Source organism: Oryzias latipes, chromosome 22, assembly GCF_053564925.1.
Source record: "Oryzias latipes strain Hd-rR chromosome 22, Olatipes_Hd-rR_3.1".
In the NCBI taxonomy this organism is placed as follows: Eukaryota; Metazoa; Chordata; class Actinopteri; order Beloniformes; family Adrianichthyidae; genus Oryzias; species Oryzias latipes.
Genome location: NC_136258.1, coordinates 11,935,258 through 11,955,021, shown reverse-complemented (window position 1 = coordinate 11,955,021; position 19,764 = coordinate 11,935,258). Strand labels below are relative to the sequence as shown.

The window sequence follows — 19,764 nt, the reverse complement described above, 5'->3', positions numbered from 1 at the left end:
ATCAGAAGCTCTTTAAATGTAATTGAATGACAGATAAAGGTTTTTTTTGTAAGGTGGGGTTTGGGGAGCTTTCATTGCTACATCAGTGTGTTATAATAATAATCTGGGACCATACGTTGTAGAATTATACAGATCAAAAGCATTACCATTTGCCCGGTGAAAGCCTGTTTGTTTGGAACAATTGTTTTAGAGCGCAAATGGAGGTGGTGTTGATTTGACCATATGGAGTGAAAACCATAAGAGCAAACTGACAGCAGTAAAAGCTATAAACGGCTGCAGGTGGATTGTTATATATTTTTTTTTATTTGACGAAGAGGAAAAGTGTTTTAGTTCACAGCTGAACTAAATAATGTCTGCATTCATCTCAAATTCACAAGTTTTTAAGAACGTTCTTGGGCTCAACATACAAAATGCATGGCCATTGAAAGCACTTCAAAAGTTAAACCAGTTCAACTTAACCAATCAGGGACTGTGATTTGGTAGTGACATACGGGTGGCGTCCTTTTTAATTACAGATGTGCCAACTGTTTGAGCCATGTGAAAGAAAATGGCTTGTGCAAGATTTGCACCGCTTTGACATTTTTGCACCAAGCCTCTTCGAACTGTAAGTACATGCGCTAGGATGGCGTAGTGACAGTCCATTGTGAACACCTTGTACTAAAAGCGCACACACTCAACACAGGCTCATCAACATGCACTCAAAAATTTGAAAGCTAAACAGTATTAGCTGTAAAAGCAGCCCCACATAAGCAATTTCATTAAAAGGCCCACATTTTGCTTTTCTTAAGTCTTTCAGAGTAAACTATATCCACCATATATATATATATATATATATATATATATATATATATATATATATATATACAATAGCGGTTTTTGATATGGGCGATGTGGGCGGTCGCCCAGGGCGGCACTTGCCGTGCCCGATGCGTTACAATGTACTACTAATGTACTACGGCTTTGCGCTTTTAATTTGAAATTGCTTCAACTGCCGACACTTAACACTTTAATTTAAACACATCAGACTCTTAAGAATGTCTTGATCCTGTTTCCTCTTCACACTTAAGGTGCAAAAAAAATAAAATAAATAAATAAATAAATAAAAAAATAAAAAAAAGATGAAATAACTCAGAGTGAAACAACGTAAAACAGGCACATGAAAAAGAATTAGGCAGAACAAACAACCATGCTCAACCAAATTTCGACAAAAGCAGGCAATGGGGATTATTTCCCACAATTACTTGCTCCGACACAGCAGACCCGACGCGCACGTGACCACCGCCCTCTGCTGCAAGATGCTTGCGGCCACACCTCTTTGCGGTAGTCTTTGGAACATAAGTAAAAAAACTCGAGAGGGGGGTGCAACTCGCCGGTAGCTGGCTGAATCACACTAACAGGTGATTGGGAGTCTTTTTCTATCTGACAATCAACTCTGGGCCGCAGCTGCGCCTCCCGTCATAGAGACGGAGCCGCGTGTGTCAGAGGGAAGGGGAGCGGTTGTTACGGAGGTAAATGTGGAGCTCAATATTTCTCTAACAGCATAGACCTTCATATGATAAAGCTATCCAGCAAAAAAACAAAAACAGAGAGTTATTGGTAAAGTCTTTGTGAGTGATAACTTAACACTCACACTTGGACTTTTTTCCTTTAGAGTAAAAGAACTGTCTTGGGTTTGCTGACCATCATTCTTTCAACCTCTATTCACCAGATCCACAAGAGACGTGGGCTCCTCTCATGTCTCCAAGAAGGATGTACTGCTGCTTCTGTGATATCTAATCATCCTAATTTTACCTCACTTGCCCAACTCCAGCAGAGCTCTGAGCTACTTTAGTGAGGAGAATCATTCACCCCATATAACCTAACTGGCAATCTGGAGTTATTACAAACTTTTATTTAAATCTAAACCTGTGTAAAATCAGTGAAAAACTGATTGTTTTTTCTGTACTGTCCAGTAACTTTCTTTGTTTTCCTAAATTAATGGATTCTGCAATTATTACATTAAATCAAGTAAAAAAAAAACACCTTTGTGATTCAATTTAGAATTTACACTTTAAACCTCTAAGTAAGCTTTTTGAACAAAAAACTCATTTCGCATTTTATTTTTTCCAAAGTCTCCAAGAAAGTTCTAAAGCTAAATCAGTTACTTCTGATTTAGCTTTAGACTGCTGTCATTTTATCAGAAAAGGGATTTTTTCCCAGGAAAGAAGAAAAAACCCCCACTGATGCTCATGTGCGCAGCTCTAAATTTAAATACGCATTTGGAGGCTAATTAAGACAGAAAATGAACTGAAAATGTCAGCCAAAAAAGACAAAAACTTTTCTAATTAAGACAAGTGAAAAACAGAGTACATTATATACTTCAGAATTTGTTATGAAGTCCAGCATTTGCACTTTAAAAAAAAAATGAAATTGTCTCAGTTCAGACACTTTGCGGCAGCTGTCATGCATGCTTAGAGTTCCTTATTTAGATTAAACAGTCACTCGTTTGTCTAATTTTAAAAATATTTCTTAAGAAGTTTGATTGTCAGTCAGCCTAATTTCTGACTGTTGAAACAGACTGTGTCAGTGTCACTCTGCATGACATTCCGCTGAATGATTTATACTTCCTGTGAAACCATAGTCTCTAATTAAAGGAATCAGAGCTGAACAATACTGAAAGATTAAACAGCGTGGAGATTACTCTACATCACTGTACTGCAGAAACAGATTGTTGGTTGTTGCAGAATCAAACTGCTGCTGACATGATGCTCAGGGCTGCATTGCAGCTCTTCTGAGGGTAAAGACTTAAAGCATTGAGGATAAAAAAAAAGGAGCACTGCAGAGAAACCAAATTTTTGCTTTCTAACAGAGAGCTTTAAGTCTTTAAATGCCAGAAATGACAGATCTAACAACTCAAAATTACTTCTTTTTTTCCTTCTCTCTTAATTTGCTTAGAATTTAACATGAGTGCTATAGTTGTAAAAGGAGTTTTAACTGCTTCTTTTGCATGTTTTACTCCTGTCAGTTATGGGTTGTAGAGTTCTGTTTCACTTCTTAAATGTCACTGCTGCATTATTATGTCCTTAGTCTTAACACATTTTGTTAAAGGTGACATAGCTGCACACATTCACACCCCTATCTCTTCTGAGGCCGCCGCATCCTTCCTCCAATCACGCAGTTAGTCAAGTGATCAATGGCGGAAAAAGAGTAGCCATGGCAACAGTGCAAACAACTTCAAAACAGCTGAGTACATGTGCAGGAGACAGAGATTTAAAAGCAGTCCTGTAAAGCAGCAAGTCATTAGTGGGTCTTTCCTGTAGGGATGAGTAAAGGATAACTCTGAAATAAAAAAAGAATTTTTCAGACCAGATTAGATTTATTGATAGGAAAGTCTTCAATGTATTTGATTTTATTGATGTGTACGCTTCAGCAGCACAGTATCTTCATCGGGCAGTGTGCTTCTTCGGATAATACAAGATTTTCTCATCCAAAAACCCATTTTACCTAAACCTTTTCTATAAACCCCAAAATTCTATTTTGTGATTATTTACAACATAATTTATGAAAAACTCCATTACCGGTGCTGTAAACACTGCAGTGATGACCAAATAAAAGAAAACGTCCGATTAACAGAGGTACGATGTTAGTTTGAAACTTTTTAAAGTGTTTGGTTATGCCAATCTTTGAAACAAGCTCAGATTGATGATCAGTTCTTTAAAGAAGCAGAAAAGTTATATTCAATGAACCAGAATCAAATCTTCTAGAATCATTTGAAACTTAAAAAAAAAAAGACAATTTTGTTGAAACCAACAGTAAAACATGAAAATCGGGAAACATGATTTCATCACTGTAAGCAGCACCTATGTGTAAACCAAACCGCTGGCAGACACGTTTTCCTACTGAAGCTAAAAATTACGGTCTGTTTTAACACTAAAAACCGTTAAAACTTGCTCAGCTTGCGGTTGAAATTCATTGTCTGCACAGCACTGTTGTAACACAGACAATGTTTGCTCTGCGGGTACAGAAATGCCTTACCTTTATTAAAAGCTTGTTTTTTTCCAAGTTAAGAAAAAAAAACAGGTATGCAAAAGCAGCAGAGCAAAAAAAGTTTGGTTGTTCCTGATTCTGCAAGTTGTCCCACCTAAAAAGATGGGAGAGGTCTGAAATGTTTATCAAGACTTAAAAAAGAACCTCGGAAATCACAATGAAGGAATTTATTTCTTTGAATGTGCAGAATTCCATCTACAGTTCTATGCAGAAGAGGGATTTGGTCAATAACACAAGTTTATCTCAATACTTTGCAATGTAATCCTGAATGTCAATGACAGAGGTCAAAGGTTTCCTGTAGGTCTTCTACAGCTGTGAACACACTGTTTCTGCTATTGTTGTCTATTCTTCCAAACCAATATTCTCAACAGCTGTAATGTTTTGGAGCGGTTACTGTGCAACATGGAGTTTCAACTCCCTCCACAGAGTCTTCATCAAATTGAGGTCCAGGTCCAGGAACTAACTGAATGGGTTTTTTTTAAGCCAGTTTCCCAGGCAACGTGTTTGAGATCAGTGTCATGCTGGAAGATCTAGCCATGTTTCATCCTCGATACTCTCTCTTGATGGGAGGAAGTTTTTGACCAAAATCTCACCATTCAAGGCCCTATTAGTCATTTCCTTAATACAGATTAGTTTTCCTGCACTCTTTGGAGAGAAGCACCCCTGAATCGTGATGTTTGCACCCCATGCTTCAGAATTGGTACAGTGTTCTTGGGATACAATTTAGCATTCTTATCCATCCAAACATGGTGATCGAATTCCAATTTATTCTCAACTGACCATATTTTGCTCTCTCAATCCTCCTCTGTTTCATCCAGATGGTCTCTGGTAAATTTTATACTCAACTCAACAGGGCTCAACATGGACTAGCTTCTGGATGTAGACAGGTGTCTTTTAAACCGAAACTCAGTGTATAAACAGGTGCCATTGATCCATGTAAAAATGAAGGAAAGAAGAATTTCTTAACCCTTGTGCTATCTTAGATGACCCCACCCTTACATTGACGTGTTATCCCTACCTTGACAGAGGTGGATAAAGGTGGAGAGGATTTCATGTAATCCATGGACACCAGTGAAGATCACAAATCATTGAAGAAAAAAGGTTCAGAGCACTGTCTAGTGGGTCTAGATGACCCAACTCCCAATGTTTAAGTGCTTAGGATAGCACAAGGGTTACAGAAGTAGTAACAGGTCTGTGAGGAACATAATTGTTTTTTGTTTGCAGGGGACACATTTTTATTTTCTGCACCATTATACAAATATTTTTTTAAAGGTATTTCCTAGATTTTTTTTTTTACATTCCTTCTCTCACAATTAAAGTGTATCTATAATGAACAATTCATATCTCAGTGGGTTAACTTGGAGAATCAGTTACGTCCAAATACTTTTTTGCCCCACTTTTTATCAAAACTGTACACATGTTTAATAGTTTGACTTTTTGAAACTTTGATAAATTAAAAATTCTGGAGGAAATTTTTTATATTTTTACAAAAGTTTGTTAGTGATTTATAAACACTTTCATGTAACACGAGCCATTATATTTCAGTTTTTTATTTTTTTTCTGAACTAATAAAATTTTCAAGAGTCAAATACCTGGTGTAGGGCCCCAATGATCTGGCGGGTTTCTTGATAGATCATCTCAGGACTCCAGTGATCGTTGATCAGCTTCAGTGCTTCTGCAATTCTGTTGTGTTCTCTGAGCCACAGTGTGTGCAGAGAAATCAAGGGCAGGCCCTCGTTGACTCGACCGTCCCCCGCGCTAAAACAGTCAATCCCGTCGTCCTGCTGAAAAGTTCGGCACGCCGATGGCGTCTTGGCAACAAAAGGAAGATAAGGTCTTCCCTTTGCATCCTTGAATTGGTCGTTGACGGCAAGTTTCCCACTGAGCCCGGAAAGGTCACGAAGGAAACTCTCCAGCTTTGGAGTGTGCCCATAAACAAGTGAAGCATCAATGTAAGAAGTGATGGCATTCAGCTGCTGTCGCTGCAGGGCGTGCTGTACATCAGACCCCGGACTGACATAACAGTCTGCTGTGGAACGATGAAAGGGCATGCAGAGAGAATCATCAGTCTGTGGAAAGACAAATCAAAATATTAACAAACCATTTTTACTCTACCATAAGCTTTTATAATGCTAGATGTTTTTTTTGTTTGTTTTTTTGCAGTGGTCACAGATGGCAGTCCTCTCAGTTGATAGAATTATTTGGTTATTTGTAGAGTAAATAAAAAACTGTGGCGTATCATTTAGTAAAATGTTAAATTTCTAAAAAATGAAATTTACTTCTCAGTCTTCCTTTTTCATGAAAACAGTACGAACTTTTGTTTCTAGTAGATGTTTATAGTTCTTTGAAAAATTACTTTTCTAAACATCTATTCATGTTTATCTGCTTAACCCTTGTGCTATCCAAGGCACTTTAACATTGGGAGTTGGGTCATCTAGACCCACTAAACAGTGCTCTGAACCTTTTTTCTTCAATGATTTGTGATCTTCACTGGTGTCCATGGATTACATAAAATACTCTTCACCTTTTTCCACCTTTGTCATGGTAGGGAGAACACGTCAATGTAAGGGTGGGGTCGTCTGGACCCCATAAGACAGCACAAGGGTTAAAAAGGCAACCCACAGAGGAACTTCTCTAAGTTGATATCTTAATGTCCCACCCAAATCATCTTTTGACCTGCTCATTTCTTCTGCTCTTGATCCATCACAAATGCAATTTTAAGCTTTAGTTTCTTAATATTTGTCCTCCATCATCATAAAAATGCTACAAGAACATGTTAAAAACATTTCATTTCAGTGGGTCTTTAAAGTCTTTTCCACAGACATTTTCTTCAGCTCCACCTTAATGGACACCAACATGTTTAGATCTTTCAACAGTTTGCTGCAGAACCTTTTTCAAAGGGAAGATCTATAAAACAGTTAGGCATCCAACTTCTGTAGACAAACAAGTTCTGGTTGTTGGGACAGAGAGGAAGCCACTCCCCACTGTAAAACAGAAAACTGAGTATGAACATTCATCTTTATTTTATAGTCTATAAAAAAGTTCCATGAGCCTTTGATCTCACATTAGAGATGGATTTTAGTTATCAATAACTTTGAAAAAGTGTCCTGTTTAACCTTTATGCTTCAGCACAACAGAGTAATGGGTCATCTGATCTTCCACCCCATGACTAACAAAAGTCCTTTAACTTTTACAAGTTTTTTCCTTTCTATGGCTTATTTGACCTTCTGATCTTTTTAAAAATGTTCTCCCGAAAATATAAAACACCAAGAGTAAAAGAGTGAAGTCCTAAGCCAGTATCACAAAGCCATAAGAAAAAACAGGCCTTTTGAACAGGCGCGTGCACTCATAGGGTCTTAATTTTTTTATTATTAATATATGTATATGTTTAACGTAATATGTTAAGATTAAAATTGCCTTTAAACTATCATTCAGTTTCACAATCTTCTGTATTAAAATCTTTCTAATCACACCAAAAGTTTGTGTTTAGAACAGTGTTTTTCAACCAGTGTGCCGCGGCACACTAGTGTGCCGTGGGAGATGGTCAAGTGTGCCGTGTGAAATTGCCCTCATTAACTGATCTAAAAACATTTCCCATCTCCAGGATATCAGCTCTGTGTTCATCCAAACAGGCCCTGATAAAACACTGAGGAGTTAGGAAGATCGTAAAATACTTTTTCTTTGCGTTTATTTTATTTTATTAAAGACATTTTGATAAGAATGACGGCAGCGCGATTCAGCTGCAGCTCCGGCTGTATTTAGGAAAAGTCCCGCCCCTTTACCTCTCTTCACCAATCATTCTTGAAGGCTTAATCACATGTCATCAGTCTGCCCAATCAGAAGTGGTTAAAGTCTTCACTTCCTTGTCTCGATTTAGCTCGTAAAGTCGCTCAGTTCTAACAAATATACCAGCTAAAGCTCGTCTTTAGCGGTGTAGCTTTCCACAGAATCCGGTATCAGACCGTGGAACAAGTGAACAAAACCATGAAGCTCCGAAAAGCGATCTCCGCCGGCCGTTTTTACGCACTACATCTCCCATGATGCATTGGGTTGTGAGAGTGACAGCGTAAAACTAAAGGAGTTCTGTTGTTAAACGTCTTGAAAACAACGAACACACTACAAACTTTTTTTAAATCTTCTAACTTAACTTTTATTGCATCTTTTAGAAAAACAGCTGCAGCTTCCAGCTTTTTCTGCAATAATTATCACAAAAATGCATGTGAGATTGTGGAGGGGCTGTAGATCAATACAGACTATGAGTTTCTCCTTTTTTTCATTTTTGGATGCTGGTGTGCCGGGGGATTTTTTTTAAGCTTAAAGTGTGCCGCGGCTCAGAAAAGGTTGAAAAACACTGGTTTAGAGGACAAGATGCAAAAGAGAATTTATCTGTGAATCCCCATTCAGAACAAAAGTCACATTGAATACAGCCGTCAGGAACTGGAGGTGTAAGATCCAAAATGCAGGAAACTGGGCTTGGTGACAAAACGTACACATTTAATAAATAAATAAACTCAAACAGGGTGAAAACAGATGACCAGAAATTTTCCATGAACTGAGGAAAACTAACAGAAACTAACAGCTGTGGATGCTTCACATGAACCAGAAGTGACTGATAGAGGACAGAATATGACCAAAAACACCACTAAAAAAACTGAACTGAACTGCAGAATCATCACAGCAACACTATGTTAACAAACATTAATTTCAGCATTCTGGAGATCAAAGTTATAGAAAATCTGTGTTTAAAATATTACCATCAATATTAGACTTGATTCGGAAGTCATTTCACAAAAATGGCACAAATAAGTCCCTCTCTTTCCTCCTGTTGTATTTATAGAATTGGTCATCAAGCTATATATTTAAACAACCTAATAAAAACACTGAAAAGCACATTTTAATTCATTCATCCTTCTTCCTTTTTGTCCCTTTCGTTGTCACGGGGTTGCCGGAGCCTATCCCAGCCACTTGTGGGCGAAGGCAGGGGACACCCTGGACAGGTCGCCAGTCTGTCGCAGGTCCACTGTGACGGGGTCCCGTCAGGAAATACATGCAGAGGACCCAAGGTGAGGAGGTTCGTTCTTTATTTCAAGACACAAAGCTCTACGCAGGGCCGCACTAGCACGCGACACCTCCGTCTCACTCCTCATTTCACTACCTGTGGCGCTCCCTTTTAAACGATAAGCCACGCCTATTGGGCGTTGCTCTCCAATCATCGTCCAGGTGGCACCACAGGTAGTAATTTTAAAACATAAAATACACAAATACACGAAAAATAAAACACAGTGTGGCCCCCCCTCGTCATCTGACAATGCCACACCGTCACACCCACAATCACACACACATTCACTCTCATGTTCACACCTAGGGACAATTGAGAGTGACCAATTAACCGAAACATGTTTTTGGACGGTGGGAGGAAGAAAACCCAGGCATGCACGGGGAGAACATGCAAACTCCACACAGATGGTGTTTTTTTTCTTGTCCCCCAGCCAGGCTTGAACCAGGGCCTTTTTAGAAATAACACCACCAATTTTGTCATGCCTCTCATGACCTAAATGAAAGTTTACTTCCAGAGGGAAGCAGGTCAGGTCCAGCCTTTTTTGTATTTTTTGTCATTTATATCGTGACTCAACACCATAACATGAAAAAATTATACAAAACTACTACTTGCTAAAATGTTATTTTGTTATTTAAATAAACAATGAAATTCTGAACTTCATGGATGTTATGTTCCCTCTTCTTAGCACTTAGCATATGAAGCAGCTGTACATGTTTTAATGTTACTGGGTTTAGGAACTGCTACCGGGTTGAGATTTTAGAAATATACAATTATTTAAATAATAACCATATAATTCAATCAAAATGTCCATACTGCATGCTTACTGAATATGATTTCAGCTCCATATTAAAGATTTGAATATGATGGCACCAGCGACAGCAGCAGAAAGGCGAAGGAGATTCACAAGAATGTTGATCCGTCAAGAAAGGAGCAATACCTTTAGCGTAGGTGTGAAAAATGGAAGAACAATGTGGAAGAAGGGAAAAAAACCATAAGACAATTAAGTCAAAGAGAGCAGTGGAGGAAAAGAAAAGAGTGGAGAAAGGCTTTAGAAGCAAGGAGTGGAAAGAAATGCTCAAAGAATTGATGGCTTCTCAGAGTCAAGATCAGGGGATCAGCAGAAGATGCCATCACAACAACAATAATCAAGGTTTGGGCAGTAAGCAGTGTTATGAAATGTCCTTTGAGGTAATTTTTCCGTCGCCTTCCTTTTCAAAACAAGGTGCAGGAAAAAAAAGACATGACTTTCCACATACAAATCAATGTTTGTGGTTTTCTTTTGTAGGCAGCGTTTATATGCTCAAAGGAGGGACAGAAGGACAAAACAAACTCAAAAGGAAAAAAAGCTGAACTACAAGAAAAACTGGAAAAACAAAGAAAATCTTAAAAAAAAAAAAAAAAGCTGCCAATGTTTAACGTATTCTGATTCACCACGTTCAGAAATAAAAAAGACTAACTTCATATTACATCTTTAATCCCCAGACAAAAAAAACACCTTACTTTACCATTAATGATTCATTCAAGAAATTAGAAATAAATACAAAAAAGCCACCAAAGACAAAGAAAGGCAGCTGATTGCCAAAGTCACAATAGGGAAAATAATTGGAAAAAAATACAGGTTTCTACAAATTTGGAAGTGGCTCACTTGGATTCTCAAACAGGAGAATCAAAATGAATGACAGTCCACTTTTTGAAAGAAGAGATCCAGCAGGGTTTCTGTAGCCTTAAAAGAAAAATATCAAGGGATTCTATCTCAGAGATGATGTGAGTAGAATGACCACAGAAACCAAACAAGCACTAATGAGGAAGAAATTAAAAATGCAGAAAAAGTTCCTGATGGATACTTTACAAAATATTCATAGAAGATTTTTGGCAGAGAATCCAGAGAGAAAAATATCCCTTTTTTTGTCATCTTCGCCCCTTTTGGGTTGTGAATCCAGCGCTTTCTGAACGAGAAACTTGCATGTGTAAATTACATAAAAATCTCAGCTTTATGGCAGAGAAGCTCTGAAACTCATTGAGACTGCCAATTCTGAAAAGTTAATAAAGAAGATATGCTACAACACTTTAAGCAAAAATGGCATGTATGGAGAATGTTTCCCTTGCAAAGATAAAACTGTCCATATTACAAGTGCAAAACAATAGCACTTCAAATATAGAGAAAAATGCTACAGGAACATGTTAAAAACACCAAAAAAAAAGGTTTCATTGGAGTGGGTCTTTAAAGCAAAAGTAAAAGCTGCTTTAAGTGGCTTTTTCATATTAGAAAATCAGAGCAAAACACAAATCCTTTTAAATTTTAAACAGTTAATACGTAAAAATGTTCACATAAAGTTGGTGATTTTTAGTTTACCTTAATGGGAAAGCAGGGGTGCACATTATCACAGGTCTGGTAGCAGTCCGTGTCTGTCCAAAAGGCACTTTTACTGATGCTTTGAGGTGTAAAGGTTATGTCATGGTCAATGTACTGGCCCCAATCCACCAGCAGCTGAGAGTAGTCATCATCCTTCCATTTACAGGAGCTCCTGATTATTTCCCTGCTGACCTTCCGAGGCTGTTGACGGAAAATTGTTTAATATGGACTGCATGACTCTTCAAGCCACATGTTTCTGTTATACAATCACTGACAAAATTGAACAGTCTATAGCCCTCTGCCTATCCTCGAATAAAAAGCTCGGGTTGAACGCTTTGCCTCTAATTGCTGTAACAAAAATACATTTAGCAACTGGACACAGTGAGCAGTTCTTCACAATAAGTAAAAGGGAGGTTACCTTTACTAGACCTGTGTTAATAAAAGCGGAACAGTCCAGATCTAAGAAAACAGATCTTGGACAACACTTAAAAAAATAGTTCTCATTTGCAGAAGTAAGCTGTAGTTACGTCTGCAATAAAGTCCAATTAATGAGCATTTTCAGTATGACTTCACTCTGAAGAGGAAGGGTCTGCAGATACAGCTACATGACAGAGACCCAGCTTCTTAAAGCACAGAGCAGCATCTGGAGCACACAAGGCAGCTTCATCCTGTGTTATCCCCCACATGCCTCTTCCTCAATGACTGAAGAAAATATCTGCTCTAAAACAGGTTAGAATAATAATTAGAAAGCTATTGACTTGCAGAGGGCGAGGGCTCAGCTCGCTTCATTTCTGCTGCAATTTCTCCATCCGAGACGGCTGTGCCAGCCGGAGCAGCAGTTTGTAGATTACCGGGGGAAGCTGGAAGCCATGATGGAGTCGATCTGGGTTCCAACCCTTGGGTTCTCCCTCCCCATCTTCATATTCAGCCGGGAGCCATCTGACCAAGGCGGTGTTGGCTGCTCCCCAGCGAGGATTAAGCCTGACACAAAGGAATCAGAAGTGAGTTCAAAAACAATGCAGAGCAATACACTGGTTTTCCTCATGGGTTTTAAACCCCTACTCTCTGCTATAGAACATAATGTGGGGATCATTGACTTCTTCTTTTTAATGAATAAACTCAAAGTTTCTGACATGTTTTCCCAACTTGTTATGCTAGAATTATGGGTTTGTTGAAATAAAGTCTTTATTAAGAAAAAAAAAAGGGAGATTTGACATAGCCCCACAAGAAATAGCACACAAACAAGGCTGTTTACTGCAGTAGAACTCACATGTGGGAGACTGGAGGTGAGCTGGCAGAAACACAAATAACAAAACCCAAACCTCTGGAACTTAATTCGAGTGTTAACTAACCTTTAACTAAAAGAAGCAACTGAGAATGTTGGCTGCTCACCTTTAAAAACCATCATATATCCGGAGGAGGTAATCAACAGAACCAGCTGTGTTGCGTAATTTAACACAGGTGCGATTTTGGAGAGGCTGGGAACATACAGAACCTGAGAAACTAAAGATTACCTTTAGAAAATCAGCTAAACATGGGGTGAAGTAATCCAAATGAACAAAAAAAGACAAATAAGGTGGATAGTTCCAATGGATGATTAAAAAGTACATGTTCGGCTCAAATGTGGGGTTAAATGAAGGAGAAATGTTGAACATGGCATGTGGCTCCTAATTATAGAAAGATTGATTATGCAGGGCACGAAGTTGTCCATCAATATGTCTGTTAAGTATCTGCTGTGATGCTGACAGGACGCAGGGAGATGTTCGTAATGAACACGTGAGAGGAGACCCGTCTTGATCCACTCTGGGTCCGCAGCACAGCGCTGCTTTAATTGTGTTATCCTTGTGCAGCGTCTGACAACTGACAGTTTGTGAGGAAATTGTTATAATCAGTGCAGCAGAGCCAGAAAACTGACCCTCTGTTTTCCACACCTTCTGCTTTCCTGTCACAAGCTTTACCAGCCTTCATGCACAAGTTAATTTGACATATAAAAGATGAAAAATATTGCATGGCTCCTTCATTGCAAATGTGGGCCTTTTTTTTACCCCTCCTGGAACTCAGTTTGTGTTTGGGATTTTTGTTTTGTATTTGTGGAGAAAACTACAGTGGCCCTGGGGGGTATTCCAGAAAGCAAGATTAAACTACCCTGACTTTAATCCTGAACTCTGGCTGAAGTCTGCCTTAACTTGCTTATTACTCTGGCTATGTCGGGTCCAAAAGACCAGATATGAGTTGGTGTAATTACGCCCGACTTGGTAACCCGGGCTTAATGCAAGTGCACAGCAAGTACATAAAGACATTTTCAATGGATCGGCGATTTCCGGAGTCAATATGGAAACGCGTGGAGAACAAAAGAGAGCGGTGTACTTCAGTGAGCCAGAGTCTGAGATTTTAATGACGCCGTATGAAGATTATACGACCGTCAAAAAAGTAATACGGTTGCATCATCAGCAAAAGAAAGAGTTTCTGCTTGGAGAAAAAGAACGGACAGAGTAAACGCACGAGTTTCTATCTCATTTCCAATTACATTGTGATATATATATACAACTTATAAAACCTAAATGAATTGATTCACTTGGTAACAAGTAATTGAGTTAAATTTATTCAACCTAATTTCTTGTCTATCCAACTCAATAATTGTTTGTAAAACTCAAATTTACATATTTATCTAAATTTCATATTATTCCAATGTTTTTCCATATTAATTTATTGTAATTCTTGAAATCTCATATGTCTAACTTAGAGGCTGCAGATTTTCTCATTTTTATAAAATTAAAATAAATAATAAATAATAATACTCCGTCGTATAAAACAAATGTCTGATAACTGTTATTTTTAAGTTGACTGAACTCAAAAAAATATTCTAATCTTAACTGAAGCAAATAATTAAGTTAGTTTATGTAAAAAAGTATATCTTTCCAACATCCAAACGTGGTCTTATCACCCTCTCACAGTGGAAAAAGTATTTTCTGAGCTTCTTCATCCACTAAATCATCTTCAAATGGACATGTCATACTGCTTCACCTCTCTGAAAACAAACTAACCTTCAACTAAACCTGCTCCAGACCAGGTTATGTTCAGAGCATGAGTTGCCATGGTAACTTGACATTCCCTGAAACATACATCTGTTGTTGGAACCGAGAGCTGAGGTTATCTACTTCCTTAGCCTCGAACTTACCGTGGTAACTAGCATAACCTGTTTTTTTTTAATACCCCCCTGAAGTGCAAATCACAGCAACAAATCACTCAACGTAAAACATAATAAAGGTCTCAACAATTAAAAAAGCTAAACAAAAAATTAAAAACAATGTTACATTTTCGAAATCAAAACAAAATTCCAGAAAAAACACAATTCCAGAAAAATAAGACAAAATGAAACATTTTGGAAATCAAAAGTAACTTCTAAAAGTAAAATGTTAAAAAACGAAACACAATAAGAAGCTGTAAAAAATGGGTACTATGGAATATTACTGATCAAAGATTATGTTCAAATTTTTGACGAGTTTCTTCAAATGCGTCTTCAATGTCCTCATACCAATTATAGTTTTATGATTCATGTGGAGCATATTCAGTATCGCTTCATGCCAAATAACTTTCAGCTGAAATGATGCATCATTCAATAATTGATGTCCAATTGTACCTACCTTTTCTGGTTTCTTTTTGTGTTCAGTTTCTTAACGCTTCATTATAATTTCTGGAAATTCTGGAATTGTTTTATTGTTATGTTTAATGTTTAATTTCTTTTGAAAGTTGTTGTTTTTTTCTTTTTTTTTTTTTTCTTTTTTGGTTGTCGTTGGGATCTCTTTGTTTTTGCGTTGAGTGATTTGTTGGAGTGATTTCACTTCAGGGCCACCGTAGAAAGCTAAGATCTTAAAAAAAAAAAGAATAATACACAGTTGTTCCGTTAGCACAATGCTATTAGCATCTCACTAACAGGTGTTTGTATCATTACTTATGGTCAGAGCCAGGTCCTTTAGGGTTAAGAAATAAACTGAGTTTTTTTACTTTTAGACTATTTAAATGAATTACCAAATATTTTTTAAATGTTTTTTGTTTGCAGTAATTGTATTATTGAACATTAAAAAAAAAATGCATGACGCTAATGGCGTTGAACATTAAATATGAAGATCAATTTGCTGTTTTAACTGTCCAAAGATTAAAAAAAATAGACAAACAGGATTATTAATTTCTTTTTAGACTACTTCTTATGTCCAAGCTCAACATTTTGGTGTTTCTTTCTTGTTAGTGTTTACTTTTTAAAAAATTTTTATAATCAATATGGACACTGGAAATATTTGAAAATGCATATTTTCTGAATAACATCACGTTCACAAAAACTATTTTGGTGGCTTTAAATAAAATAATTAATATTTGAAGTAAAGGAGTAAAAGAGAGTAGAAGTTAAACTGAACCTTCTTGTGAGATAGGCACTTTAGAACCTCGCCTTGATCAAAATTATTGTAGGATTTTCAGCAGAGACTGTCAAACAGCTGCGATCCCTTTTATCATAGAGCTGTTATCTGAATATCAAAGTAAGTGTGTTTCTCCTGAATGGCGTAGGCTGACCTACCTGTTGTTGCAGACTCCTGATATGGTGCGGTATCTGCTGTGACGGCTTTGTTCACACGTGTCTTGCTTTGTTGCATTGGGACAGCCAGACAGCTCTGCAAGCAGCTGCACATCCTCTAAGGATAACAACTCTGGAGCAACAATGGAATACATGAGGTTTTTTGACAAACTTTATGAGCATCTTTAATACAAAACACAGGACTTGTTCTTCAGTTGACACCTGTTTCTTTTAAATTAATCACTCTTTTAGACATTATGGTGGCAAAAATAGTTTGAGGAACCAATTAGAAAGTTATCTGGAGGCTGCTTTTAATAATGGAAAGCACGCCTACCTGAAGCAGTGAGATTCCTTTCATATTTCTGTTTTGCTGTGTACTTCAGGACCTGTAGGGCTGCTTGAAAAACCTCACCAGCTCGAGAAATCTCCTGGGTCTCAGGCTCAGCTTGCAAACGGAATTCAAACCCATGCTTGGAAAATGAGGCTGAGCTCCGTCTGTGCAGTCAAATTGACAGTGAGGAAGAGCAATTTGGTTCCTTCTGTCCCTAATTTGGCGAGCTGTGTTTTAGTTAAGTGACCTAATTGCCTTCTTGAATGTGAATTACCTTTGTCTGGAGCGCTGGAAGGCGTTGTCAACAATCTCACGGCTTTCTTGTGAGGATTGAATCAGTAATTCTCTCACAGATGAGGCTGGAACAAAAACAGGGTCATCGTAGCTTGAAAAACAGTTAAATCTATTTCTACATCATGGTTTTAAAGTCCCACTCCAATAATCTTTTGACCTAATATAAAAGTTTTCCAAGTGGTCTTTAACTATGCCCTTTTTAGGCAAAATAGAAAAATCTGTGTTTTTTTTCCTAGGACATAGTTTCTGCAGAGTGGCAATAGTTAATCAGAAATTTGCCTCTGAGTTGTGGGCGGGACCACTGGTGTGGAGTAAGATTCACCTAATTTCCCAATATCCTTTTATTTAGACGCTCTCCTGTTATCTTACAGCCCCTCACAACACCAAGCTAACATTACAGGTAGAAAAAAAATGGCAGACAATGCTGGAGCGATCCAGCCAAACAGTTTTGAGCCAGATGCCAACTCAGATGAGGAAATCCAAGATGTACATGGATATACAGGGGGGCAAAAAAGTATTTAGTCAGCCACCAATTGTGCATGTTCTCCCACTTAAAAAAATGGCTGTAATTTTATCAACTATGAAAGACAACATGAAAAAAAAAATCCAGAAAATTGTCTGATTTTTTTAAAAGAATTTATTTGCAAATTATGGTGGAAAATAAGTATTTGGTCAACTACGGACCTGTAACTTCTGTAAGAAGATCATCTGTCCTCCACTTGTTACCTGCATTAGTGTTTGAACTTGTTATCTATATGTACACAACCTCAAACAGTCACACTCCAAACTCCACTATGGCCAAGACACAGGAGCTTTCTAAAGACACCAGAAAGAACATTTCTGACCCCACTAGGCTGGGAAGACTAAAACTGCAATAAGTAAGCAGCTTAGTGTGAAGAAATCAACTTTAGGAGAAATTATTAGGAAGTGGAAGACACACACAAGACCACTGATAATCTCCCTCGATCTGGGGCTACCAACAAGATCTCACCCTGTGGGGTCAAAAACGGTGAGCTTTTAGCTGTGTTTGACACCTGTCATTCTGTCTGCACTAATAAACCTGCTACACGTGGAACCAGCCGTTTGCTCGTTGGTGACCCATGGTAATATTTCCCGAGAGTCCCAAGAGGACCTGTTTGCAGACAACATAGCACCCTAACAACAAAGTCGGAAGCTAAATTCTGGAATTGGAAGTTTACACCACCGCCACCCCTTACCATTTCAGTCGGAAAATACTCTTTTTTAATTTGATTAATTAATTTTTTTTTTTGGGTCCAAAAACACTCATTTAATTGACAAACCCTTAGAGTTATGTTCTTTCTTCTGCTTTCAGCATTAACATTTTTACACCTGAGATGTCTCTGTGAAAGCCTGCTTTGCTCTGACCGTAATTCCTTATGCATCTACGTGAATCAGCTGATCGGCAGAGAAAAGTGGCTTTGCGCCAGGAACAATTCAAAGTGGCTTTTCCCTGATAGGCATATAAAAAGTAGCATACCAGCGCAAAGCAGCTTTTCTTCACAACAGAACACACTGATTAATGTTGATCCTGTTAAGGGTTGAAAAGTTACGGTGTGAAGGAGTGTAAACACTGGGGCTAAAGCTCCGGTGTGACAGTTTTTCAAATCTGAACACTTTTGTTTTTATCTTTTCGGCACTATGGCAAAATTATATAAATTTGGTCATGATTGGGGCATGTGATATCGTCAGTGACTCGATCAAAGGGTAGAAAAAAATATTTTAATACGGCCTCTCGATGCAAGGATTTTCGTTCTGAATATCCATCCATTTTCTTAACCCACTGGGGCTGCCGGAGATTACCCTGGTTATTATTGGCCGAAGGCAGGATACACCCGGGACAGGTCGCCAGCCCGTCTAAGGACACACGTAGCTGGAGCGATCAAGCCCAGCCCAGCGTTACGAGTAGGGCCAGCATGCACCAGAGACCAAGTAGAGCAAGCTTAGCTGCCAAGGATCCAGTAGAGTAAGCGAGCAAGCTCCACTGCCCAGGGTCCAACAGAGTTAGCGAGCACCACCGCCCAGGCAGACGGAAGTAACGTTTAAAACGGTTGTAACCCAGGCACAGCTCCTGCAACAGGGGTGACGTCCACCAGGAGAGACTCTGAATGATCTGGTGAACCCAGACATGGTGACGTGCTTGCTGCTGCCTCTGTAGAGCTCCCCAAAACATTGAATCCCAAAATGCTTGCTCAACATCATCTATGTTTTCCATGATGTTGCAACTAATGAAGTCCAGAAAAACTTTGGCAGTTGCTCCATGGCTGGGGCATCAAGCAGGTAATTTAATGGGCTTCAAAAAAGAAGTGGCAGATGCAAAATTGATGCGTGAATTGGGTCCGGTGTGAATGCAGAATACGAATGAGTGACATCCCCATTTGGATTATGTTAACCGTAAGCATTCATACTTCCTGTACATCTTTGCAAGAACATTAACTTTTTTTTGTTTCTGTTTATTATCTTAAAGTATGATATTTAATTAGAAAATCCCTGTTGATGTATTTAATATTTTCTTCGTATAATTTATCAGAAACAACAAAAAAGGAAGAAATGAGCATTTTATCCCATTCTTTTTTGCTGCCATCATTATTTTTTTGGTCTCCCGCCTCCATGTTGTAGCCCTGCTCCTCTATGCTAAGTACTCTCAGCAAATCAATTCTCATCAGAAGGATTTTAAAACTATTTGAGTTTAGGGTTAAATGGGTTCACCTGCTGGGTTTTTCAGCTTGTAGCTGGCTCTATGGTCGTTTGCTCATTAACTGCCTGGACGTGTTCCCAGATCACGGTTGATAAGCACGCCGCCAGAAAAACCTGCCTGCCCTTTGGCATTTAGCATCCATGCAGCAAAATAATATTGATGTTATTCTGTCATAGGGCAGTAATAATGCTTTTTATTTTCTTTTACTCAGGTACAGTGATGTAAACAGGAGTTATTCTGAAATGAAATTGCTCTTCCCTTTTTAAGAAGCACTTTTTCTATCCTGTTTTAGTTTGGTTTAATCCTTCCAAGGGTTTAGAAAGTAAATCAACCAAGAGTCTTTTTTGTATTTCAAGTGTGGCTGTGCCCAATAGATTCCAGTGCATTATTGTTTACCAAAGAGTTGTATTTAGTTTCT

The 19,764-nt window shown here is 38.3% G+C and overlaps 1 protein-coding gene across 1 annotated transcript in view; it reads right to left on the bottom strand.

The window, feature by feature from the left end:
* tpo (thyroid peroxidase) overlaps nucleotides 1-19,067 on the bottom strand; it is a 32,540-nt gene extending 13,473 nt beyond the window's left edge. The window contains exons 1-7 of the mRNA XM_078941357.1: nucleotides 19,042-19,067; nucleotides 16,611-16,721; nucleotides 16,340-16,500; nucleotides 16,009-16,138; nucleotides 12,290-12,419; nucleotides 11,439-11,639; nucleotides 5,619-6,095 (exon numbers count right to left, since the gene is read on the bottom strand). Coding sequence (XP_078797483.1) covers nucleotides 5,619-6,095; nucleotides 11,439-11,639; nucleotides 12,290-12,419; nucleotides 16,009-16,138; nucleotides 16,340-16,500; nucleotides 16,611-16,721; nucleotides 19,042-19,067 — 1,236 coding nt within the window. The remainder of the gene's footprint in view (nucleotides 1-5,618; nucleotides 6,096-11,438; nucleotides 11,640-12,289; nucleotides 12,420-16,008; nucleotides 16,139-16,339; nucleotides 16,501-16,610; nucleotides 16,722-19,041) is intronic.
* Nucleotides 19,068-19,764: the final 697 nt, after the last annotated feature.